General features: G+C 36.6%; 3 protein-coding genes across 5 annotated transcripts; 2 read left to right on the top strand and 1 right to left on the bottom strand.

Annotated features, from left to right (window-relative positions):
* The first annotated feature begins 3830 nt into the window (after nucleotides 1-3830).
* Nucleotides 3831-9897, top strand: LOC111777207 (homeobox-leucine zipper protein REVOLUTA). 2 transcript variants are annotated; one of them, XM_023656688.2, is made up of 18 exons: nucleotides 3831-4708; nucleotides 5052-5211; nucleotides 5561-5649; nucleotides 5759-5849; nucleotides 5948-6043; nucleotides 6117-6230; nucleotides 6308-6391; nucleotides 6547-6702; nucleotides 6793-6867; nucleotides 7242-7348; nucleotides 7420-7603; nucleotides 7784-7972; nucleotides 8049-8129; nucleotides 8211-8345; nucleotides 8610-8935; nucleotides 9104-9209; nucleotides 9287-9436; nucleotides 9516-9897. In XM_023656688.2, exons 1-18 carry the CDS (start codon nucleotides 4476-4478, stop codon nucleotides 9663-9665), a joined length of 2526 nt encoding a protein of 841 aa, XP_023512456.2. In that variant the 5' UTR covers nucleotides 3831-4475; the 3' UTR covers nucleotides 9666-9897. The 2 variants fall into 2 exon arrangements, with proteins under 2 accessions (XP_023512456.2, XP_023512455.2); XM_023656687.2 differs by having other exon boundaries at nucleotides 3832-4708; nucleotides 9284-9436.
* Nucleotides 9898-11258: 1361 nt separating this feature from the next.
* LOC111777206 (CASP-like protein 5A2) lies at nucleotides 11259-13698 on the bottom strand. The gene is made up of 3 exons (XM_023656686.2): nucleotides 13167-13698; nucleotides 12683-12815; nucleotides 11259-11734 (listed from the first exon to the last, which is right to left on the bottom strand). Exons 1-3 carry the CDS (start codon nucleotides 13376-13378, stop codon nucleotides 11543-11545), a joined length of 537 nt encoding a protein of 178 aa, XP_023512454.2. The 5' UTR covers nucleotides 13379-13698; the 3' UTR covers nucleotides 11259-11542.
* Nucleotides 13699-14797: 1099 nt separating this feature from the next.
* LOC111777205 (uncharacterized) lies at nucleotides 14798-25137 on the top strand. Of its 2 annotated transcripts, none has more exons than XM_023656685.2 (19): nucleotides 14798-15082; nucleotides 16721-16824; nucleotides 17025-17111; nucleotides 17217-17292; nucleotides 17390-17464; nucleotides 17646-17699; nucleotides 18310-18369; nucleotides 18460-18576; nucleotides 19351-19445; nucleotides 19533-19741; nucleotides 20116-20213; nucleotides 20438-20541; nucleotides 20724-20889; nucleotides 21193-21315; nucleotides 22169-22251; nucleotides 22823-22964; nucleotides 23098-23127; nucleotides 23330-23400; nucleotides 24033-25137. In XM_023656685.2, the coding sequence occupies exons 1-19, from the start codon at nucleotides 15044-15046 to the stop codon at nucleotides 24850-24852; spliced, it is 2553 nt and encodes an 850-aa protein (XP_023512453.2). In that variant the 5' UTR covers nucleotides 14798-15043; the 3' UTR covers nucleotides 24853-25137. The 2 variants fall into 2 exon arrangements, with proteins under 2 accessions (XP_023512453.2, XP_023512451.2); XM_023656683.2 differs by having other exon boundaries at nucleotides 24030-25137.
* Nucleotides 25138-25976: the final 839 nt, after the last annotated feature.

The raw sequence follows: 25976 nt of genomic DNA, 5'->3' as shown, positions 1-25976 counted from the left end.
AAAACATATTGAAAGATACAAAATCATGAAACCAACCAGCAATAAGGTTAAGATTAAAATATCATTACATTATATTCTTAGTCTTAGTCTAAAGCATTGAAAGCTGTCTGAAAGTAGAGGATGATAGGGAGTATGGATTTCTCATCCAGACGGAATAAAACACAATAATTTCACCCTCCAAATCACAACTGTAAACATTCGAAGCCTAAAACATTGACCTAATACTAGTTTGTTATTACCTTATTTTACCTTTTTTCTTTTTGTCTACGTACTTCCCAAATAAGGACAAGATGGTTGGGACTAAACTAGAAGAAAGAAGATCAGTGTGATATAGCGCAATCCTATCTAGTTATTTGCAAAAACACATAGTTCTGATCTGATATTAATCCCAAAAACTTTCAACAATCAACTTAATTACTCATAACATTCATCATTAAGATCAGTATTAAAATGCAAAACAAGAAAGTGATTAATCATAACTGTGACCCACGATGGGAAATTTGGATCCAATACATGAATCAGCAAAATGGGTTTTCAATTGTCAAGTGTCATATCAAATTCGGCGGAAAAAGAATTGGCATGAACAACTTTTTTGTTTTTGTACTATTGTTGAAAACATTCTAATTGCCCAGGATGGTAATCTTCAACACCCATAATTGATGGGAGTTTTGTAGGGTTTCTTCAGGTTAAAATATTGGAAGCAAACAAACAGACTAACAATTCTACTCTTGAAAATTCACCTCAAGAATCACTTGAAAAACACGTCGAAACACTTTTAGATGAACAATATCTAAAAACAACATTTTCAAAAGTGATTTTGATCCCATTGCTAATTTTGGGGGAGATTGAAAACAGGTATCAATCAAGTCTGAGCTTAAGAAGGAAGGAAAGTAAAGGGTGTGGTGTGTAAAAGAAGAGGGAAATGAAGAATGGAGAGTGAAATAAAAGATGGTTTAATTTGGTAGAGCAATTCCCCCAACCACCAATCTCTATCCATTGAGTTTTTACTTTATATAGTGAAAACAACAGAGGCCTGAAATGGGGAATATGATTAGGGGCATTGGCCAAGTTTGATCTTTTTAGAGCCTCTAAAAAACAATAGTTGTGCTGTGATAAAAGTGTGGCAAAGAAGCAAAGTTAGAAGAGTGGGACCAATTCTCCACTAATATTATTCCTTTCCTATGACAAAAGCAATGGCTTCACCCAAAAGGAGATGGAACCCTCCACCATATCTCTCTCTCTCTTATATATTATAGTTTTGTGTTGAAACAGAAAAGCACAGAAAAGTGAACAAGAGATGAAGGAAGGATTATAAGGGTGGGGCGAAGGGGGAGGGGACAAAGTGGAAGAATGTTAATCCCATAACCTAAAGTTTTGTAAAGCAAAATATACCCATTTGACTTTCTCCTTGCTTTTCCTTTTCCCTTCCCCTACTCAAAACACTTTATTTATTTTACTTCATTAATATGATTCCTAATCTCCCTTCCCACTTTTAATCCTATGTCAGACTTGGATTGAATACTGCTTTCATAGAATTCTTATAGGTATCTACGAGATCGGGTATGAAATTCTGTTTACTCGCTTTAGTCTGAGTATCTGTTTCCATCCCTTTATTGGTAGGATTCAAAATCCATTATTTTACATATCCATACGATTGAGTTGTTGAGTTTGTCGTTCTTCTTGCTTTTGAGAAGGAAGGATTAAGAAAATCCTACTGATTGCAACTTTCTCCAAATCTCCAGGAAAAACATGAAAAAAAAGAGGTTGGAACTATACAATCCCTATATCACTCTAGAACGAAAGTAACTTAGAGAGTCATTTCATTTAAGGCGAGCATGTGTGGTTAATGGTTATGGGAGTAGACACAAATATTCGGGTGTCCGAGCCAAATGGTCATACGACAACTTCACTTATCAGATCAATACTAGTCGTCCATCCCAAAATCAACTGGAACAAGTAAAAGATCTCTCTATTACTTTAGGAAGAGGATCTAGATAGTTTGTTCAACAAACTACATGGACAAGTAGACGTTCCTTCCTTATAAAGTAACAGCCTCATCCGAAAAAAACTTAAATGTTTCCAAAAGCTGCATCGTTTTTTTTCCTAAACATTTCTAAAACATTCCATTTATTACTATCAAACTTCCCACTGTGTACTTAGCCTCATCCCTTTTTTGACAAAGTATTCTAAATGAGACGAATTAGAAAGAGGTAAGTTCTTTAAGATTGGGGATGAGAGTAAACAAATGGAATGTCAAGTAAGGTGGTTAGGTTAATTGAGAGAAGTGGGGAGCACGTGAGGTTACTTTTTGCGCGTGCCAAAAGGGTAGGGGATGGAAAAAAAAAAAAAAAAAAAAAAAAAAAAAAATATATATATATATATATATATATATTTAAAAAAATAAAAAATAAAAACTGAAGATTTGAGATTGTGGACCAATTTCTCCTTTATTTTAATTAAATAATAATAAGAATAATAAAAATATAAGGAATGTTGGTCTGGAATTATGAAACCGCCTTCAAACTCCGCATATTTTCGTCTTTATTGTGTTAGAGATTTGGCCTTGATGTTCCCAAGAATTCACGGTTTTGCCACTCGCCCTTAGAATATTCTTATTCTTTTCTTTTTCTTTTTAATTTAAGAGATTTTGTAGATAAAGTTAGAAGATTTAATACCCAAAAGAAAAAGGGGAGAAATTTTGAAAGTGGACTCAAAGTCTAAGGTGGTGTTGTCACACTTTATACTCATCCAATTAGGTTATACCTTAAACTTAGGCTTCTACAACCCTATCCTCTTTAAACAAATTGAATTTATAAAATTATTACATTTAAATATTTTTTTTATTTTATCTTTTTTTTTTTTTTTTAATCATTGATATTCCAAAAGTGACACGTTGATGCTTCGTTTCATAATTATTTTACTAGCTTTTGTAACAGCCAAGCCCACTGATAGCATATATTGTCCCCTTTGGGCTTTCCTTTCAAATTTCCACGTCTTTATAATAAATGCTTCGTTTCTCTCTCTAACCGATATGTGATGTCACAATCCACCCTTTGGAGACCCAATGTCCCTACTGGTACTGTCTGGCTTTGATACCGTTTGTAACAGCCTAAACCTACCGCTAACAGATATTGTCCTTTTTAGACTTTTCATTTCGGGTTTCCTCTCAAGGTTGTAAAAACGCGTTTGCTAGAGAGAGGAAACCCGAAAGAAAAAGCAAAAGATAATAATATCTGTTAGTGATGGATTTGGCTATTGCAGCTTTAGTCTTGATTTTTTGTCTACATTCTATATGTTTTCTAAATCTAAGCTAAATTTGGAAGATTAAGAAAGAACTTATTTTTTGTTTTTAAATTTTGGCTGTAAATTTAAATACTACAATAATATAATATATATATATATATATATATTATATAGTCTCTACTTGAATATATCTTTTAATTACATAAAGTTTATGAAATAACTAATTTTAAAATTTATTAAAAGTTATATTTAAAATTAGGATGATGTGAAATAATAAATTTATATGTATAAATATTTTTAAGCAAAAAGAAGAGGAGGGTAATGCCATAGAATGACGGCGTCTAGTGGCCTAACTCGTCATTTCAACTCCACACAAGGGACAACGACGTAAATGCGCCGAAATCACATCACTTACAATATAATATAAAAAAATAAAATCAGCTTATTATAATAATTGTTATTTAATAATATATATTATCTAACAAAAAAAAGAAAAAAAAAGAAAAAAAAAAAGGGTACTCCCACTGGCAAGTTTTGTCGGTATGCGTGCAGATCAATTTCTCTTCTTCTCTTTTATTCTCACACAGTCCTCTGCTCAGATCATCGTCTCTTTGCCTTTCTCTCTCACTTCGCTTCACGCCCAAACATTTCTTTCTTCTTCATTATTAGGGCACCGAGCTCCTCTTCCTTCCTTACTTGCTTCTCACTCGCCCTTTTTTTGTCTTTTTCTCTGTCTCTTCTTCTATATGTTTCTCTGGTACGCCACGGCATTCGATGCCCACATGAATGCTTCTACTTCTCTTTCTTTCTAATGGTGTTTATGCGTGGCGCATAGCGAAAAGGGGGCGTGGGGTTGTTTAGCTCAGCGACCCAGTTTTTACTTGAACTTCCACTATGAGATATCGAGTTTCTTTTTCCATTTCTTGCTGCTCAAGTGCTTTCAGTTGAACGAATTAGCTTTGATTTCCAGAACTAGAGGAAAAGGGGTACTGTTTTGAATTTTGAGCCGAGTGTTTGTACTACTGGGGCTTCATTTTGCAACCCCATTTGGCATTTCCCTTCTCTATCGAGGTCCAAGGCTAAGAAAACTTCCTGGGGTCTCGAATTTGAGCCTTTAAATCTTCTACATAAGCTTTGACATCGAATCCATCAAGTTCTTTGGGTTTCTGTGTTGGGTTTCTCTGCGATTTTAGCTTGGGATATTAGAATCTGCGTTGTGGGTTTTAGACGAAATGGCTATGGCTATAGCTCATCACAGGGAGAGTAGTAGTGGGAGCATAACCAGGCATCTTGACAGTACTGGGAAGTACGTTCGATACACATCAGAGCAGGTGGAAGCTCTTGAGCGAGTCTATGCTGAGTGCCCGAAACCAAGTTCTCTTCGACGGCAGCAGCTCGTCCGGGAGTGCCCAATTCTTTCCAACATAGAGCCTAAGCAGATCAAAGTTTGGTTTCAGAATCGCAGGTATTTGCACAATCCTTTTTCGTTATTAGTATCTTATCATAGTTCTTTGATTTACTACGCAGATGTTTGGCTTCAACTCTTAGCATTTCCTCTCCTTCGCTTCTTGATCTGATTTTATGTCTAAAGTGATTCACTTTTCCTGCAATTTCAAATGTCCAGACACCGGTGGCGTTTGGAAATAGTATTATGAATCTTTTGTTTGCTTAACCCGAGAGGAATGTAATAAAAACAGCTTTAATCGTAGTTCTTAAGTTTGTTTTTCTTACCATACAGAAATAATTACTTTGGTTTTGGAATTTTGCTGTTCTGGGATGCGGAATGGTAATGGTGTTTGGCCATGCAGATGTAGGGAGAAGCAAAGGAAGGAGGCTTCTCGGCTGCAAACAGTGAACAGGAAATTAAATGCTATGAACAAGTTGTTGATGGAGGAGAATGATCGGCTTCAGAAACAAGTTTCACAATTGGTGTGTGAAAATGGGTTTATGCGGCAGCAATTGCAAACAGTAAGCATAATTATTATGTATCCATCTGTTAGTTTATCTTCTGTGCATTTACAGATATCCTAAAAGATAAAATTTTGTTAAATGGAGTCATTTCTTTTTGTTTATATTAAAAGTGACTTATTTTCTATATTAACCATATTGATAGTTTGACATGTAGTATATGTTGGCACATTTACGGCAGAAATTAGATAATTCTGGGCTAGGTATTAAATTTCTTTTTGTGGATGTCAGAAGTTTAGCTGGCTATCTTGGTGTAGAAGAATTTTCTGTTTTGATTTTTGATTTTTTATGTTTCCATAAAGGGTGGTTTACGATCCTATTGTTATGATTATTATTTCCCATGTTTCAGGTGCCAGCAGCAGCAACTACCGATGCAAGCTGCGATTCTGTGGTCACCACTCCTCAGCCCTCTCGACGAGATGCTAATAACGCAGCTGGGTAATTTTCTAAACCAATTAAGATTTGTTTTTTTTTTTTCTTCTTACCTCTAAATGAGCAGTATGTTTGCATGTCACCGTACCTTATGCGTCTTCCATGTGTTTGGCAGACTCCTTTCCATTGCAGAGGAGACCTTGGCAGAGTTCCTTTCAAAGGCTACAGGAACTGCTGTTGATTGGGTTCAGATGCCTGGGATGAAGGTTTGAACGTGTTCTTTCAATAGAGATTTTTATGCTTTTAAAGTCACCTTTTATTATCTGATATAAAACATCATAACTGAATCATAATTTATTGCCAGCCTGGTCCGGATTCGGTTGGGATCTTTGCCATTTCACAAAGTTGTGGTGGAGTGGCAGCAAGAGCCTGTGGTCTTGTAAGTTTGGAGTCTTCGAAGGTAAAGACCAGTCATGTCAGTGATAAACGGTCATGAGTCTGTAAAAGAATTTTAACAATTAGGTTTTCTGCAGATTGCCGAGATCCTTAAAGATCGTCCTTCGTGGTTTCGTGATTGTCGGAGCCTCGAGGTTTTTACCATGTTTCCAGCTGGAAACGGTGGGACAATTGAACTTGTTTACACACAGGTAAAAAAACTGGTCTGATTTTATTTTTTCCTTTCATGTATTGAGCACAGTAGTGAAGGGAGTCGGTTCTGTTGTAGGTGTATGCTCCAACTACCCTTGCTCCTGCACGTGATTTTTGGACGCTAAGATACACAACAACTTTAGAAAATGGCAGCCTTGTGGTAAGCATGAGTTTTAGTTGTCACAATAGTAATTTTCTCTTTTGGTAAATAAACATTTATTTTTGATCCATCGATATTTATAGGCAGTTGATCCTTCATGAAAAATAGATGTGTAGGGTAATATCTGTTCTTTTATTGGCCCTCCATATATTCAGGTTTGCGAGAGATCACTCTCTGGTTCTGGTGCTGGTCCTAGTGCAGCAGCTGCTGCTCAGTTTGTGAGAGCTGAGATGCTCCCAAGTGGTTACCTGATTCGACCATGTGAGGGTGGTGGATCCATCATACATATTGTTGATCACCTAAATCTTGAGGTTTGTTTTGCTTGCTCTCCCAGATCTTTTTTACTCTGGAAAACTTGATTCCTTGATTGTAACGTTACTCCTATTTTATCGATATTGTAGGCATGGAATGTTCCTGAGGTGTTGCGACCACTTTATGAATCATCAAAAGTAGTGGCTCAGAAGATGACTATAGCAGTAAGAGAATTGTTTCCTGAAAGTATTATAGATCTTTTGAAAAGTTGTAGTTTTTAATCAAGAACTTTTTTTACATACCATTTAGAGCTTGTTTGGTACACATTATAATGATGAAATGTGTTTGGTACACATTTGGAGTTTACAAATACCCACATACCTATTATGCGTTCTACAGTGTAGTCTTCTGGTTAATGGCGCTAGGTGTGGAAAATATGAATTGCTGAAGGAAATTTCTTTCTTAAAATCCATGTATGATAGCGAGTTTTTGATGACCCTTTATGCTGTACTGCTCGAGAAGAGGGCAGCGAAAGCATGACTTAACAATTGTATTTTTCTTTGATTTATCAATTGAATGCACACTTGTCTTTGTGAAGGCATTGCGGTACATTAGGCAAATAGCTCAGGAGACAAGTGGTGAAGTGGTTTATGGTCTGGGCCGGCAACCTGCTGTTTTGCGAACTTTTAGCCAAAGATTGAGCAGGTATCTACATGCTCTCTCTTATTACTGTATAACATGTATGTCAAACTCATATGTGCATTATCTTCTTTCAGGGGTTTCAATGATGCAGTGAATGGATTTAATGACAACGGATGGTCATTGATTAATTGTGAAGGTGCTGAGGATGTGGTACTTGCTGTGAATTCTACGAAAAATTTTGGCACAACATCGAACCCTGCTAACTCCTTGACTTATCCTGGGGGTGTTCTTTGTGCAAAGGCATCCATGCTACTCCAAGTATGATTATTTACTGTTGCGTAACTTATAGTAGCTATTTTCTTCTTAGCATCGATTTTGATGTCATTGACTGTCATGAACTGGTTTGATAAATGTGGTAGGATTATTCTTTCTCATTAATAAGATACAAATAGAGAAATGCTTTTGTTCATTTTTCTTGTTTTTTTTTTTCCATGCTAGAATGTTTCTCCTGCTGTGTTAGTTCGTTTCTTGAGAGAACATCGCTCAGAGTGGGCTGATTTCAACATTGATGCGTACTCTGCGGCAACCCTTAAAGCCAATTCATACGCATATCCTGGGATGAGACCCACGAGGTTTACTGGTAGCCAAATCATCATGCCACTTGGTCACACAATCGAGAATGAAGAGGTTTGTTTTAAATGGTCTCTGTTTCTTGTCATCTAGTGCTTAGAGCTATATAATATCTGATTATGGTGTATTCCAGTTGCTTGAAGTAATTCGACTTGAGGGACATCCTATGGTACAAGAAGATGCTTTTGTTTCGAGGGACATTCATCTTCTTCAGGTTGGTATTTGATTATTTATGAAGTTCTTTTGGATGCTCAATGATCTTGTCTGGTTTAACAATAAGTTGCTCATGTTGCAGATATGTAGTGGAATTGACGAGAATGCTGTAGGAGCCTGTTCAGAACTCATTTTTGCACCTATTGATGAGATGTTTCCAGACGACGCCCCGTTGCTGCCTTCTGGCTTTCGAATCATCCCATTGGATTCCAGATCAGTTGAGTATAATTGTTTCATATGAATTTGTAGTGATCCTCCATACTTATTCTTGATGTGAATTTTTATTTTGGCTGTAAGCATAAGTTTCATTCTGAGGATTGAATTCTAGTGGACAATGTTGTTCCCATCCTAGAATTTTTATTTGTGTGGCATATGGAATTTATATTTTAGGATATGTGCTGTGTTTTAAACTCGTCTTGTGCCGAATGTGTTCATTTGCTCGATGAATGATACCCTATAACCCGAAAAATTCTTAATGCAGAGTGACGCGAAAGGTAGTCAACGAACTCTGGATCTAACATCAAGTCTTGAGGTGGGCTGTGGAACTAGCAATGCTGCTGGAGATGCATCATCAAGTCAGAGCTCTAGATCAGTGTTAACTATTGCATTCCAGTTTCCTTTCGAAAGCAGCATGCAGGACAATGTTACGAACATGGCACACCAGTACGTACGAAGCGTCATTTCCTCAGTGCAACGAGTTGCAATGGCCATATCTCCTTCTGGGGGCAGTCCAGCACTGGGTCCAAAGCTGTCTCCTGGTTCCCCAGAAGCTCTTACTCTAGCACACTGGATATGCAAGAGCTATAGGTATCTTCTGATCACAACTTTTCTTTCATACACTGCACGCGTTAGTTAGTTGTGTACGAGCAGAAAACGGAAACATAAAGGATATAACATTGGAGGATCTAACTAGGCTATATAGCTCGACGATACTGTAGTTTATTAATCTTCTTTTAAATGATATCTTTGTTTCAGTTTCCAACTGGGATCGGAGTTGATCAGGTCGGATTCGTTGGAAACTGATTCCGTGTTGAAAAATCTCTGGAATCATCAGGATGCAATATTGTGCTGTTCGCTTAAGGTACATAAAACAAAACAGCATATAGAAACTTCTTTTTCAGTAATTTGATTGATTTTGTCTGGTTTTACTTGCAGCAGGCACTGCCTGTTTTCCTGTTTGCAAACCAATCTGGTCTTGACATGTTGGAGACAACTCTAGTAGCCTTACAAGACATCACATTGGATAAGATCTTTGACGAGTCTGGTCGCAAAGCTCTGTGTTCTGATTTCCCAAAGTTAATGCAGCAGGTAGATTAACTTTCACTCTTTGCATCAAGATTCTGTTGGTGATGTGTATTTTGTAAACTGTGTTCGGCTTTTCGATCAGGGATTTGCATACTTGCCTGGTGGAATATGTGCATCGACCATGGGGCGACACGTTTCATACGAACAAGCCATTGCGTGGAAAGTCTTTGAGGCAGACGAGACGACGGTCCATTGCCTTGCCTTCTCATTCATCAATTGGTCCTTTGTTTGATTGAAGCAAGCCTTCTTCAATGGCTCCTCGACCTCATCCATTGGAACAAAGAGAAACGAAGATGAAGATGTTTGTTTCAACGTCTGGCTCCAAAGTAATTTAATTATTTTGTTAATTAATTGGTTTCCATTTCATTCTGCTTTTAATGTCCATTTTGATTCATGTAAATATTGGCGAGCCCATTAGATTACAAATACATGACCCATGAAGGAGACAGTTTTGAAGCTTTTCAGGCTATGGTTCGTTTTCTCATCATCCACCAACTCTTGTCCTGTTAAACATGTTTCAAAGTTTGATAACCTTTCTATTGAAAATTGTTGGGAGAGGATTCCCACGTCGGCTAATTAAGAGGTTGATCATGAGTTTATAAGTAAGGAACACTGTCTCGATTGTTATGAACACTTTTGGGAGAACCAAAAGCAAACCCACGAGAGTTCATGCTCAAAGTGGACAATATCGTACCATTGTGGAAGTTCGTTATTTCTAACAATTAATAACCCATGAAAATATAGTCTTTTAACTAAGATCGTGCATTGCATCTGTCGCCTAACTCGGTCTTCCCTCATTGAGACCTAACAAAATGATAAAGACCCTATGAAGCATCACTGTTTCTTGGGATTGACTTTGAGCCTTTCTTGCGCCGTGGGGAATGGAGATCAAGAATTCTCACTATTTCTTAGATTCATGGACCCAATTCAATTCAGTGGGATCCTTCATTCACATTTTTTAGTCAGAACCTCACCGACTCTGCTTTAGTCATTAATCAGCCGATGAGCCAAACCGGTGAAGCAAGCCAACCGATGACTCGACTCACTCAAAGAATGGATGAGAAGCATAAAAGCCGTGTAAATTGTTTCATTGCTTTGGTGGGAAGGGAATGAGTAGCCTTTTTCTTTTTGTTTGGTTTGACTTTTGTTTTATAAGGATTCATCATTCTATTTTTACCATAAATGGAAGAGCATTCATTAAGATATGCTCTGAAATAATGAACAATTATTACAGTATTATCAAGTAAAAAGCTCATTTATTAGTTATTACGCAATAAACGTTCAAATTAATCATACTTTTTCCTAGTCTAAGAACAAAATGTTTGTCTTCTTGTCTGTGACTTTTTGTCCAGTCCAAGAAGAAAGGGTTTGGACTTGTTTGTGGTATGGAAATTAATGCAAGTAAAGAATTAGTTCATGTATTTTATGAGGTCTATATTCATTTCTTATACGTGTAAGGGCTTCAATTCGCCGAGCTTAAGTCTCAAGTCCCCCATGAAGAATTATATTTCGAGTTCTTAGCTTGTGCATCTAGGATTTCTAAAACGCAGTGTTTAACCTACCGGGTGAATTTCCCAAATCTATGTAATTTTACCGTTCAACCTGTATTGTTAGTATGATATATATTATATATATTTACGAAAAATTCAACCATATCTTAGCAATAGTTGACATGTAGTCCTTTACTCGACAGAGTTTCACAATATTCCACCTAATAAGGCCACAAGAGAAGAATGTCGTTCTGTTCAATCCAAGACTAAGAAACATGTATGCTTATGAAACTCACAATGGGGAAATGATTCTTTCCCATAATACACACAAGAGATAATGACAAAACGTTCGTATTTTCAATTAGTGGACAGGACATCTAGAGGAAGAGAAACAAAAAATCCACCTTTTTTAAGACAGCAGCATTGGATTCTACATTCCTCCGAGAATAATATCATAAACAATGAAGAACATCAAACTAATATCATATATAGCATTTCAAAATGTAAAGGTTTCAATAAATGAAGTGTAGAATCCCAACAAAACTGACGGTAGGAAGGAACAAATAAAGATGAATGCAAGGGGAAGGGGGTATTTACCGATGTTTGGTTGAGTTACCTTTCATCTTGATGCAAGTGACCAGAAGTTGAAGAAAAATGAAGGCAATGTGGTGAGCCAGCAGAGGAATGCCATTGCAGTTGCTGATTGAAGCTGCACACACTTGTTCACCGAACAAAGGTCCAGGTCGTTGTCTATTAGGACTGTGATGCCCGCACAAGCACATGCTGCTGCAAATGTGAGCGTGGTGGTGATCTGTAGGAGGAGACAAGAGAGCCAACTATTTCACTGTTTGTAACGGACATAGCAAAGCAAGCCCCATGTACTAAAAATTTGATGGTTCTGATGATGATAATATTATCAACATGGGTCAGAAGACATAAGTTCTCAGATACTTGGCAACATTGGTAATCAGTAGCTTCGTTATAACGGTAAATGTCCAAGTCCACCACTAGCAGATATTGTCTTTAAATTTTCCCTTTCGGGCTTCCTCTCAAGATTCTTCGCAGACTGTAACAACCTAAGCTCACCACAAGTAGATAGTGTTCTCTTTAGGTTTTCCCTTTCGAGCTTCCCCTTAAGATTTTTCGCAGACTCTAACAACCTGAGTCCACCACTAATAGATATTGTTCTTTTTAGGTTTTCTCTTTCAGGCTTCCCCTCAAGGTTTTTCGCAGACTGTAACAGCCCAAGCTCCCCGCTAGCAAATATTGTTCTTTTTAGGTTTTCCCTTTTGGGCTTCCCCTCAAGGTTTTCCGCAGACTCTAACAGCCCAAGCTCGCCGCTAATAGATAGTGTTCTCTTTAGGTTTTCCCTTTCGGGCTTCCCCTCAAGATTTTTCGCAGACTCTAACAACCCAAACCCACCACTAGCAGATATTGTCTTATTTGAGTTTTCCCTTTCGAGCTTCCCCTCAAGGTTTTTAAAATGCATTTGCTAGGCAAAAGTTTCCACACCCTTATAAAAGAATGTTTTGTTTCCCTCTCCAACCACTATGGGATCTCACAATCCACTCCCTTTAGAACCCAACGTCCTTGCTTGCACCCGTTCCTCGCTCCAATCGATGTGGGATCTCACACAGACAAGCATTGGCAGGAAATGATTGATACATGAGAAGTTAAAATGGACAAACAGAAGAAGATTGTAAAAGCATTTCAACGAGCCAATTGGTTTCAGATGGATTTAGGTGTTAAACGAACTTACCCCATCACCTACAGCAAAAAAAGTAACAATTGGACGATTATGCAAGTTCCGCTTCACTAAAAGAGCATAAATGTCAATAACTGCTAGGAAAAAACTCCATAAGCCCTGCAAACCGGCAGCTACTACAAGGTAGCTGAAGCAAAGAAAAACATGGAGTGTATCAGCCATTGTTATCCAGTAGAAAATGCAAATCCCTCAACAGTTAAACCCATTCAGACGTGATAATTGAAGAATTTAGGCTAAACAAAACTGCATAATTATTAATTCACAACACTGATCGCACGTAGAAATTAACTATGAAAATACTGGAAATTAGTAGCGTATTAGATTCAGGGGACGATTATAGTGCCTTGTAAAGTCAAATTTGAAGAACGATTATAGTTCTTCCTTCATCAGCGTTTATGAGTATGCAATCAAACAAGTTTGAATAAGAATTCGTGAGAATTAAAGAAAAAAAAAATTGATCAAGTCAAGGAAAAATCACCTAAATGCAGAGACAGAAGCGAAGTCGCTGGAGGCGGCCATGATACCAAAAGCAGCAGCGGCGAACCCTAACTGGAAGCAGCGAAGAGCGAGACCACCGCGAGTGCCGGGCATGCCCTCTATATTCTTCATACTCACAATCGGTGCGACGTCTCCGACATCGGTCGCCGGTGTTTCCTCCACAGGATGAACTGACGCAGAGCTCGCGCTCATCTCTCCCAACAATGCAATCAATTCATTTCTCCTTCGAACATACACTCCTCAATTCGTCGATCACATCCCAGGAATCCACCGAAATCGCCCTCTGATCCTGCCCTCTTTCGCCCTAGAGAGAAAATCAGTAGCAATCAAACGAATCCAATAATCCAAGATTCAAAATCCTTTCTGGTTCACTTGATTATGGAATTATCCAGCCGGAAGGGACGAATCGGAGAATCATAGGTCGTTAGTTCTTCGATCGAAACGGCGAAGCGCAGACCGGCGACGAAGGGTTTATAACAATAGTCGTTGATCGGTCAACTTTGACTTGTCGAAAAAATTACTACTCCTCCTGTGCTCTTATTGGTCACTGGATATTGGTGGGGGCCAGTTTGGTGAACTCATTCATACGTGGCATTAGTTTAATAAATGTGGTCCCTCACTTCAATTTATCCAATTATTAAATATTATAACATTTATGTAAGTTTGTTATTATTATTATTTTATTTAGCAGTCGTTGAGTATTAAATTAAATTCCAAAAACACCCTTAACCTTTGCCACGTCAGCGAGCCCAGTGCGACGTGTCGTTTTCAAATTTCAATCAAACGGTAATGGAACCACGTGATTTCGAAATCAACCGGCAATTCCAGTAGGAAGTCGTCATACGACATCGAGATTCACTATTTTATTCCATATTTATTTATATTTAAAATATGCATTTCTTTGGGTAATGCGGTCAGTATCATATTTTTAAATTATAATTTGACTTTTCTTTTAATTAAAAAATTAAAAATCAAAATAATTCTATGAAATTCTTAAATTTTTATTTTTTTTAAATTTAAAAATTATTATAGAAATTAAGAATATTTTATATTTCTCCCTATTTAAGTTTTATGAGATTTTAGTTATTAATGTAATATGCAACGTGAATAAGTACCATTTTTTTTAAAAATAATAATAAAAAAGAACAACCCGACAGCTAAACCTAACTCAACTCGACGGGTTCGGTTGCTTGGGTTACTACCAACACAATTAACCCAAAATTTCGAGTTCGACTAAAAAAAATTTCTATTTCAATCGAACCGGACGTGACGAGAGGTAAAATTTTAAAATATGTGAAAAAAATTATTTTATAAATATTAATAATACAATACATATTTATAGAAAAGTAGTAATGAAACTTTCTTTTACCTTTATTTAAAAAAAGAACAAAAAATAAATGAAAATTTGAGGAAAAATATGGTGCAGCAGGTGCAGGTTATGCAATGGTGTGCACCTTTTGCGCCACCAAAACTTGGACTCCGGTTCGAGATATTTTTCCTTTTATTTTTCATAATTTGTATTTATTTTAATTAATTAATTAATTAATTAATTAAATATATATATATATATATATATATATATATATATATATTATCGTCCTCCTCCTTGTCAGAATTTTGAAAATAATATTTCATTCGTGGCTCTGTCTTCTGTTCCTCCCCATCTTTACAGACTTGCCTCCTCCCGATCTCCATCTCCCTTAAAATTAGGGTTTCCAGATTCACAGCTCCCCAGGCTCTCAAGCTGCTGCTCTTCTCTGTCTGGAATCTGCACCTCCTTTTTATCCTCCGCTCTCCAACTAAACCCTTCCCTGCAAATAGGGTTCGCAGATCTACCTCTCCTTCAATTTCCTCAACATGTTTTGGAGGCTAACTTCCCTTTCTACTTCATCTCCTGTAAGTGATTCTGATACATCTAATTACACCGAATACACCTGCCCAATTCACGCTTTGGGGTTTTCAAATGGCTGGGAATAGGGATGGAGTTGTTTTGAAGTATCGACGATGGATTTCTATTTTTGTTGTTTGTGTTGACGTATCTTGGTTTGTACCACGGGAAATTACTTTGTTTTCAATTTGATTCGCTGGCCATTTCTTTTGATGGAGCTCCCTAATTAAATCTGGGGTTTGGCACTCTAGTTGTACTTTTTAGGAAATTGATGGGCTGTCTGGACTGATTGAGTTGGACTCCAGCAGGTTTTAGTGCTTGTCATGATTGTTATTTTTAATTATTGTCACATGCACGTATTATGTGTTGCAAAATGAAAACCGGTGCTGCTCCCCCTTTTTTACTTTGTCCCTATGAACTGTTCCAGAAATTGAAACGTGTTAGCGTTTGTTGTCAGTTGTGTTTTTCCCTTCGAAGTTGTCTCGATTAAGTCTGGTTCATGTTTGACTGATGAAGAGTTGACCTGTTATGTTCATCTGCATCCGGTTTCCAAAGAAATTCCAGAGTTACACTGTGTGATTGTATAATTACTTCTTGAATAAATGACATGTTCTCTAACCTTTTGAATTAGTTTTAAGTCTTAACGGATGAAGAGTTGACCGTTTATGTTCATCTGAACTCTGTTTCGATAGAAATTTCAAAGTTAGGCTGTATGAGTGTAACGATGTTTCTTGAATTGTATAGCATTTCTGCTAACTTTTTGAATTATGATACCAGTTTGCCCATATTTTGGGGAGCATAATATTTTTCTTTTATTGAAAGTGAAATAGCATTATCATCTCTCTCCCCCCATTTTTTCGCTGAAATTTTTTCAGACATGGAAACAAGAATATCAATCAAATGTAACCAGTTCTTTGGTTTGGAAGGAGGAATGAGTTAGATGTAAACTGCTTGATTCTAAAGCATATTATGTAACATTAGTGCCTTCACATTATGAACAACCTTTTAAAAGGCTAAAATTAGCCTTGAGGCTTTTACTCTTGAAGAGGTGAGGCAATTTTACAAATCTGAAATTGGTAGGACCAAGCGTTGCTAAAATAATAATCATATGAAGTATAAAAAACCACCTTTGTCAATTGCCGTTTAAACAAAAATTCTAAGATTGACTTATGCTATAAACATTGTCTTCAATACTGGTGAAGTCACGATAGGAAAATAGGAAAAGTAGTAATAGTTCGAATTTTCAGAACTCAAGCTTTTATATTTTGTAAAGATGAGGCAAATCCATATTGTTCTTCATGAGGTGTAGAGACTTAAAGCGTTAGTTCATTTTACAGAGGTGTAAGCCTCTCACGCCTCTTCTAAGAAAGGTTTAAGTCTCTTATGGCTGAAGGAGGCGCAAATCTTGAGGCTAAAAGTTGTTGGCTTATCTCAAGATGAGCCTCAAGGTGTAAGTTTCAATAGCCTTTTAACATTGATATTGAATCGGTTCCCATCATTCCTCAGAAAAGTGTTGCAATGGAGGCATATAAATTCTTTCTTTACTGTTATTATTTTTCATAAAAATTATAAGCAGGCGTGTAAATTTAATTATACTTACATCACCATTTTATCTTCTAATGTTTTTTCATTTGTTTCACTGTCAGGTGGAATCAATTTTAGACAAAGAAAATTTCTCATTGGAAGAGCTTCTGGATGAAGAAGAAATAATCCAAGAATGCAAAGCCCTGAACAGTCGTTTAGTTAACTTGTAGGGTTCTTTTTCCATTATATCATTAGCTTGTTCTTTTATTTTTAATCTGATTCTTTGTGTTAACATAATATGCCTATTTCAATATTGGTTGAATGTTCTTATGGGTTTGGGTGTTAGTAATGTATGATTAATAAGAGCAGGAATGGATCTTTATGATTCACCCATAAAATTTAATGGACAATTGTTTTTGCCTTCAGTCTACGAGACAGAGCCCAGGTGGAACAACTATTGCGCTACATTGTTGAAGAGCCTCCAGAGGATGCTGAAAGCAAACGGGCATTCAAGTACTAGCATTTTCTAATTATTTACGTGTGCGCACACACATTTTAGATATTTTCTTTCTACGCCTAGTTTTCAAACTGTTTTATTGATTGCTTATTGTGAATTAGGTTCCCGTTTATTGCCTGTGAGATTTTTACTTGTGAAATTGATGTTATTTTGAAGACTCTAGTAGAGGAGGAAGAGGTACAGGCTCATACCTTTTTTTTTGTTGGTTATCTACCCCATGATTTGGTTGATGTGGTTACCATGCAAAATAACATCATCTTACTTTTGACTACAGCTAATGAACATGCTTTTCTCCTTCTTGGAACCAGACCGACCTCATAGTGCTTTGTTAGCTGGTTATTTCAGCAAGGTACCTTGAAATTTTATTGTAGAAATGGATTCATCTCATGCTCCTTAAATTTCATTTTAAGTCCTAGGGAATCGTACGGGTATTTTTTGTTGGGTTGGGGATCTTTGTATGCTCCTGAAGGGAGTTTTCTCTAACTTCTCACTATTTTAATGAAAAGTTGTTTTGTTTTCCAAAAAATTAGGTAATCATATGCCTCATGATACGGAAGACAGTTCCACTTATGCACTATGTCCAGGTATGTCAACGTATACAAGATCCAAACTTCTGCTTCTTGCTCAATTTGGGACTTACTTTTACTATCTAGTGTCTGGCTGCAATATATGTATCTAGATAGTTTGACTACATGAATTAGAATTACCGAAGTTGTGATTTTTATTTTATGTATATGTATGTTTTCTCTTGGTTGATTGACGATTGACCAAGAATTTATGGTCTCACAGTCAAACCCTTTTTGCAAATGTTTTGCTCCATAAAGTTTCTTTGCTTGTGCATTTATCATTTTTCTTGAAGGATATCTTATAAGGCTACTCATTCTTGTCTCTTAAGGTGTATTAATTGAGCTTTTCATCTTTATTTTCCCGGACATTCATTCATGGTCTGATTTACTTTTCATGTAATCTCTTTGTTTTTTTTTTTGTTTATTGCTGTATATCAAATGTGTTTCCTAAAGTGTTACTTTCTTATTCCAAACACTCTGGGTCAGACATTGCTTACTGAGATTGATGGTTGTAGGGTGTTATATTCTTATCAACATATGGCTACATTTTTAATTTATTTTTTCTTTTATTACTTCTTTATCCTATAGTGTAGTGAACTGCCATCTCATGTATTTCCCCCTTTTGCAGGCTCATCGAGATGTATTGCGCCAATTAGTTGATTTAATTGGAATCACATCCATTATGGAGGTAGTGTAGGCTTGTTAAGGCTTCTCCATTAATAAGATCTTAAATGCTGACTAGTTTGCACTCTTATAAGAAATAGAATTTTCTTTGCAGGTTTTGGTACGACTTGTAGGTGCTGATGATCACGTCTATCCAAATTTTATGGATGTGATGCAATGGTTGTCTGAGAGTGATATGCTGGAATTGATTGTTGATAAACTGAATCCATCTGTGAGTGATAGCTTCTATATGATTATATAGATGTGAAATTACGGTTGTAGATTTTGTGCTGTAAATGGTTGTTGATAAGCTGATTTCATTTTGTTTATAGAAAAGAAGTGGAGTTCATTTAATACAATTGATAAATTGCATTAACATTGGTTTCTTGCTCAATTAATTGTTTTCGAACCGCATGTGCTACCGTACATGGTGGAAGCCATCAACATCACATGTCTATCTGGTTACAAATTAAGCTGCCCCTTAGTTTCTCAACAGATGCTTTTCCGTGGGGAGCTTCAACATATTTTTCTCCATTCTTTCACATTTCCTTGTGCAATGCTCATGTTGTTAATTTATACTATATCAAGCATTCATGATGAACTCCATAATTTGGATTTTTTATTATTATTATTTGGTTATCAGCAATTTGCAAATAGATGACAGAGTCTTTGGACCTGAAGCAGTCAGATATTTTTTTTTATGGGAAATTCTATTTTAAGCATTACTATGGGGATAAAGGTAGCAAAGGAAATTCAGAATCCTTATAAATAAGCTCAGTTTTCTTTTTGGTGTTCCTTCAGGTTGACATGCTTGAAATTTAAATTTAATTGGAGAGTAAAAAAATGTAACAATGTACTAGTCGATAATAGAATTAAGTTTGAAATGGATTATTTTCTGTATGTAAAATTGTGATGCATATTGCGTCATTTATGAGTTGGGTGAATAGTACATAGACTTGAGTCATATCATTTATCAAACTAATATTACTTTTTCTCCTTGGATCAGAGTTTTCCTGAGGTTCATGCAAATGCAGCAGAAACGTTGTGTGCTATAGCCCGTAATGCTCCTTCTGCTCTTGCTGCCAAACTTTCTAGTCCCAGGTTGACCAAGAAATGCCTCTTTATTCAGTTTCTATGTTATGTGAAAAAGTTGTAGTTGTTTTGATTCCTTAATTACCTCTTATGCAGTTTTGTTGCAAGGATATTTAATCATGCTTTGGAAGATTCAGATTCAAAGTCTGTCCTTGTGCACTCGCTTTCTGTATGCATTTCTTTGTTGGATCCAAAGAGATCATCAGCATATTCTTCTTTGTTTCACTCTTTCCGAAATCAGCATATGTATGAATGTCCAGTTCCTGTTGATCCAGAGACTGTTGGTGCAATGCTTCCTAAACTTGGTTAGTGTATGATGCTTGTTCCACTCATTTGATGGTGTCTTAGTTCACACTTGTGTTCTCTTTATCTTCTCTAAATCAATGGGCTAGATGCATAAAAGAAACCACAAGGTGCATACACCTTTCAGTATCAGTCAATAATCATCAAATTTCCAAAGAAATATTTAATTATTATTGACCTGATACTGATAGGTGAATGCACTTTGTGGTCTCTTTTATACATCTTGCCCATTGATTTTGCGTGCATGTACAGCAGGAAAGCAGCATTTTAAGTAGCACTATGAATATAGCACCATGGTCTCCAAAATTGCAAATGTTTGATATACTTGTAGGAAGTAAGTTTCTTCTATTTGTTTCTGATAGCACTCCCCTCACAGGTGATTTGTTAAAACTCTTAACTGTGTCATCTGATGATAAAGTATTACCTACAACATATGGAGAATTACGGCCTCCTCTTGGAAAACATCGTTTGAAGGTAGGTGCTGAATTTGTGTTGTATAAGTTTATATGTTCAATTTATGTGATTGTATGGCTCTCTGCTAGAAGTTAGTTTTCTGGTAATATTCTTGATTATTGTAGTTTCTAGAGGAAGTTTTTTTGAGAACTTGATTTTGTTCTGGCATGTTTTGTGAGTGTGTTTACTTTTTGTTTTTTATTTTTTCATTTTTAAACCTGAATGAATTCTGTGTCCTGTTGTAGGTTGTGGAGTTCATTTCAGTGCTGCTGAAAACAGGCAATGCATCTGCAGAGAAAGAATTAATTAACTCGGGCACCATTAAACGAGTGATTGATCTTTTCTTTGAGTAAGAAATTCTTTATGTCATAATATTGAAGTTTTGAAAGATGTTAAATTATATTTTTATAGGATCTTCCTATATAAAGTATTCTTGTAGGAACCTTCATACTTGACAACTGCTTATTTGTTAAAATTATTTCTATTTCTATTTCTATTTCTATTTATGTTTATCTATGTTATCTGATGCAGGTACCCTTGTAATAATTTTTTGCATCATCATGTAGAGAACATAATATTATCTTGTTTGGAGAGTAAGAAAGATGACATTGTTGATCATCTTCTTCGAGAGTGCAATTTGATAGGGAAAATTCTTCGAACAGAGAAAAATCCAAATATTTTGGCCGATTCTAATCAGGTAGAGAATTTTCTTGGTGGGTTTGTTCGCTGATATATACCATTATTTTGATCCAAGTTGTGTTTGTGGAATAACGTTTAATCACATTGATATCAACATTGAGAAGAGAAGGGCACATCTTCAAATTAGCGTAGATTCAATGTCTATTATATATAAAAAACAATTTGCATGGATTCTGTGTTTCCTTAATGTTAGTGATTGAAATGAAAAAGTAACATTCTTGGTAGATGTATTTTATTACATGAAAGCCAAATAAATCTATGAAAGCTTAAAGATAATGTAAACATTTTCTTGTTCTTGTAGCCAACGCTCCCTGCTGTTGGAAAACGGGCACCGCGGGTATGTAACTTAGGACATACTACACGAATCTCTAATAAGATTCTTCAGATGGGGAATAGTCAAAGTTGTATTCGGGCATATCTTCTGGTATGTATGGATTAATTTAGTTTCTCCACTATTCTGGGAATCATTACAGCCTTACTCAATATGATGTGTATTTTTTTTTCATACAACAGCATCGTTATTTTCTGGATGATTACAATTTGTAATTAACCATTTTCCTTTCCCTATACCGCTAATATGTTTTTCTCAATCATTTCCTGGATATTGTCATAGAAATTGTTGGTTGGGTATCAAAGAGCGATGCTCTACTACTTTCTTGTCAAGGAGTTATGCCATACTTAGAAATCCACTGGATGAATTTGATTCCCATGAGAACGTTACACCCTCACAGGGGAAATTCAGTGTTCTTATCTTTCCTCAAAATTATAAAATTTAGGAAGTATATGCCGATCTGGAAGCTCCGGTAAACGGTTAGAATTTAGAAACGTAGGTTACTCTGTCCCAATATTGGGTCATGCATTGTTGGAGAACGTAATTGTTCTTATTTTACTCGATTAACCTCTGGAATCTGAAGGGATCAACGTGCACATTCCACAATATGATTTCCAGGTTCAGGTTATGGTTGAGTATAACTGACATTGTCCTGATTGTAATTAACTTGGAGGAATATTTAATATTGTAGAAGGTCAAAATATCATGTCTGGCCTAAATTCCAGACTGAGGTACTATGAGATTGAGGGTGGTTTTTTGGTGCTATTTAGAGAGAGGCATGGGCCTGTAATCGACTATTAACTCATTTTAAATCACGTCCTTGCTCGGTAGCTACCATGCTCCATATGCATTGCTAACTGGAACTTCTTTTTACCAATTCTGTTTGTACAACTTTCTAGTCATAACCTTCTCTGGTTTGGTTGACTTGACTGTAACTTCTTTGCAGGAAAATACTGAATGGAATGAGTGGCAAGCTACGACTTTGCATGACCGCAATTTGGTTGAAAATGTCTATCGGTGGGCTTGTGGGTATGTTTTAGCATATGCCTTTACCATATTTATATTCATGAGAAAAGAATGATTTCTTTAGAATCAGGATTTTTGTATATCTGAAACAGACTTGTCCCTGTTATTTTTCCATAAGCTCCAAAACACGCAGTTATATGAAAGTTATTTATTGCAGAATGTAGTTTTGATTTAATATTTTCACTTTTAAGTATCTATCAATAGAAGATTGAAGTACTTTTTCAACAAAGCTTGAAAGTATTCTTCTATTTGTAAGCTAAATATGAATATGGTTTAATTTTTCTTTTCTTTGCTTTAGTGCTTTGTAACTTCAAAGTATGTTTCTTCCTTTTCTCCTCTATTTTGTTTCTTTCCTTTTTTTTTTTTTTTTGGTCTCTTGGGGTCATTTTATGTTGTTCGATTCTTTTCTATATTAGGGCAGAGTAAGTGTTTGATTCTTTGAATTCATTTGATGTAAAACTTATTTCCCAAAAGACCGTTTTACCTTTTAATTCTATATAGCGCTCTTCTCAGTGATAAGCTTTTGATCTCTCGGACTGTTGGATTTCTCAACAATTCTTCTCTGAATTTTCAGTCGCCCAACTGCATTGCAAGACAAGACTAGAGATAGTGATGATGATGACCTTCATGATAGAGATTATGATGTGGCAGCATTAGCAAATAATTTAAACCAGGCTTTTAGATATAAATCGTATGGGAATATTGGTACTGTGGAGGTATACAACATGCACAAATATTAATCAGGCTTCTATTATTTATATTCTTCTTATGGAAGAGTTACTTTCGTATTCTTTTTGGAGGAGAGATCGAAGATGGGAGTTATTTATGTACTCTTTGTTTTTTTTGCAGGACCCTAGATCTCTTGCTCAAGATGATGAGGTAATAATGTTGTTTTAGTTGAGGGGGCATGAGTTTATGGTTAGTGTGTGAAGTTGGATTTTGGTTAGACACTGGCGTAATTTTAATGAGGGTCTTCTTTGAGAATATGGTGTATAAGCTAGGTGGCTGGTGGAGGCCATCCTTTTCATTTCCTTGTTTAATTTTCCTCAATTCTCACTGAGCTGCTGTCTTTTGAGTACAGGATGTCTATTTTGATGATGAATCTGCTGAGGTTGTTATATCATCCCTTAGGCTTGGTGATGATCAAGGAAGGTGAGTTTTAAATTATCTTGCGTTCATTGAAGGAAAAAAACGTTACGTTGATAAGCCAGAAAAAAGCAGTCCTTTCTCTATGATCGTACCTTCATATTAGGTTTGGAACTATGTGGCCAATAATCCTTCCAGATTGTGAGAAAATTTCTTAGATGCTTCTTCATTGGATTGTTCCACTTCTTCATAAAAACGACTTTTGGGAATAAAATGTGCGTAGATTAGATGTGACTTCAACTATTGACCTTTTCTGAATTTGCCTGAAAAATGTGTCGCATTGCAGCATGACTATTTCACTAAAGCTGGGTCTTTATTATATAGATGATCGGATCTAATTTTGGACGATTTTGTTCTTATACCAATATTCTTGTTGAATCTCCAGGCCTTTTTCCTATAGTTCATTGCCCATTTGTGAGCATATTTACTGATATGCTTGAACACTTAGGATGGGATGTTGGGCGTGAAGAGGAAACTTTTCTTCATTATAATTCATTATGTATTGATTCATATCTTTATAATGGCTATGAGAAAGTTCATCTAGGAAGTGTATGTGTACTTCTAATTGTGTCTGCTTCTTGTGGGCTGAAATTCTATGTGGAATATATATAACCTGCTGTGTTTCATTCTTGCAGCAGTCTATTCACCAACTCTAATTGGTTTGCGTTCCAAGACGAGCGAGTTAACAGTGAAGCTGCAGGCACAGCACCACCTGAGAGGATGGATGAGATTAATCTGAATGGAACTTCTAGTGGTGGTAACAGCAGTAGTGATGATGAGGTGGTGATTGGTGAGGAGGAGTTGACTGTTAGCAAGAATTCTATGGTTGAAACTTCCTGTTCCAAGCCGGGGCCTCCTAGTAGATTTCCGGGGGCTGAACCTGGTGGTGATGGAATCTCGAACTCTGGGTTGAATGCATCTAACGATTTGGGATTCTTCAGGTTTGCGACACCAGATACAGAGGATATGTATGGAGATAGGCCTCTGCCTGACTGGGTAGGATGGGGAGAAGCATCAGATTTGCAAGTTGGTGGTTCCAGTTTGAACCCGTTTGAGGATAATGATAAATCTGATATCAATGATTCCTCTCAAATTGAATTAGCAGCACCTAATGTCAATTCTCCAACAAAGGGAGAAGTCTGTCTTCCAAATGGCTCTCCAACTACAACAGGCTCAAGCGATGGATCAGAAGGCAGTGATCAAAGTCAAAAAACTACAGCTGTGCCCTCATTGTTCGAAGAAGATGTTGAGTTCGTTGGTGTGGAATTAGAAGGCACTGAGAAGGCTATGGAGCAGGCCCTCAAGGAGGGGATTGTTGGGGAAGCTGGGCCACTTAAGAGGAGCGTTGTCCCTAAGGTGCCAGAAAAGGAGAACTCCGATGAGAATGGGGCTGGGATCAAGGAGTTCAATGATGCAAATTATTGGAGATTGGATCATGAGGTGGCTGTTTTGGAATGATGCAATCTCCACACTACGTACTCTTAAGCCTGAAAAGGTTGTTTCCGATGGTCATGGACACCATTGCGGTTGGCATGAGCATCGGTGCATTGGGTGGACATATGTACAGTATATATTTGTTTCTATGTGGAGATTGGATGGTAGAATGCGTTGTGGCTGTCACGATTTACCTGTTACTGACTGTTATGCTGATTATTCAAGGTTTCTTTTTGTTTCTGATTCATGGGATTACCCTGATCCATCATACTTCATATTTAATTATAAGAACAACATTCTTGATTCTTATGTCAAAATCTTAACATATTCAAATAGCTGGACGTATTGGCATGGTTCAGATTGACGACTGCTTGCCTTTGTAGTCCTCTGGGTAAAACTGTAGTGATAGCTGTGTTGTCGCCAGGCTGAGAGAGTTGCCTAATAGTCCTCAGGACTTGCAGTCTGCATTCTGACTAAATTGTTTCACTCTATGTAGGCACATCTGTAACCACGAAACTGTTCTTATTTTTAATGAATTAGATATGCATCCTTCTTATGAATAATATGAAACATTTTATGTTATGTTTCCCGGTTGGCAAGTTAAACTGGTCGCTATCTGAGCAACCTGCAGTAGCTTTGAAACTGCAATATCTGCCGTCCCCTGCCAGGTTTGTCATTCGTCTCTTCCTTTTATATAATTTTTTATTTCAAATTTAGCGATGACAACGTCAACTTGTTCTGATTTTCTTGTTAAATGCTATATGGAGAGCTTATAATCATATAGTTGATTCCACGCTTTTACGTCATGTATTGGTTTTGTCTGTATTTGCGCTTGGTTCTTGTGCCTGCCTGCTATGCTGTAATCACATTCATGTCTTGTTTTAATAACTAGTTGTGATATTTCATCTGATCCCAATGCATACAATTCTAAATCCAGTTATGCAATTTAAACATGCTGGTAGATGTACCTCAAATTTGCCTTTCGGGATTTAAGCACACAATTGAGGCATCAATTCTAACTATAACCCCCATGCTGTGATATTCTATAGAGGAGTTAGGAATGTTGATCCATCCCGTCGGAAGCTCCGACAGAAATGATGGGCAATACCACAGCTGTGTCTCCACCACAGCCTATACCCCATGAAAGC

The sequence above is a fragment of the Cucurbita pepo genome, chromosome 16 (assembly GCF_057944985.1).
Source record: "Cucurbita pepo subsp. pepo isolate OVF chromosome 16, ASM5794498v1, whole genome shotgun sequence".
Classification (NCBI taxonomy): domain Eukaryota; kingdom Viridiplantae; phylum Streptophyta; class Magnoliopsida; order Cucurbitales; family Cucurbitaceae; genus Cucurbita; species Cucurbita pepo.
Note: the sequence above shows the minus strand (reverse complement) of the source record. Positions and strands in the feature narration are given on the sequence as shown.

Bases quoted from the DNA above. Each gene is read 5' to 3' on its own strand.
- LOC111777207 (XM_023656687.2), top strand. From the start codon at position 4,476: ATGGCTATGGCTATAGCTCATCACAGGGAGAGTAGTAGTGGGAGCATA. The intron at 6,392-6,546 runs GTAAGCATGAGT...CCATATATTCAG, and splicing joins TAGAAAATGGCAGCCTTGTG to GTTTGCGAGAGATCACTCTC. The intron at 8,936-9,103 runs GTATCTTCTGAT...TCTTTGTTTCAG, and splicing joins TGGATATGCAAGAGCTATAG to TTTCCAACTGGGATCGGAGT.
- LOC111777206 (XM_023656686.2), bottom strand. From the start codon at position 13,378: ATGAGCGCGAGCTCTGCGTCAGTTCATCCTGTGGAGGAAACACCGGCG. The intron at 12,816-13,166 runs GTGATTTTTCCT...TCTTTGCTTCAG, and splicing joins GCTTCTGTCTCTGCATTTAG to CTACCTTGTAGTAGCTGCCG. The intron at 11,735-12,682 runs GTAAGTTCGTTT...CTCCTCCTACAG, and splicing joins TTTTTGCTGTAGGTGATGGG to ATCACCACCACGCTCACATT.
- LOC111777205 (XM_023656683.2), top strand. From the start codon at position 15,044: ATGTTTTGGAGGCTAACTTCCCTTTCTACTTCATCTCCT. The intron at 16,825-17,024 runs GTAGGGTTCTTT...TTTTGCCTTCAG, and splicing joins AACAGTCGTTTAGTTAACTT to TCTACGAGACAGAGCCCAGG. The intron at 20,542-20,723 runs GTAAGAAATTCT...TATCTGATGCAG, and splicing joins GTGATTGATCTTTTCTTTGA to GTACCCTTGTAATAATTTTT.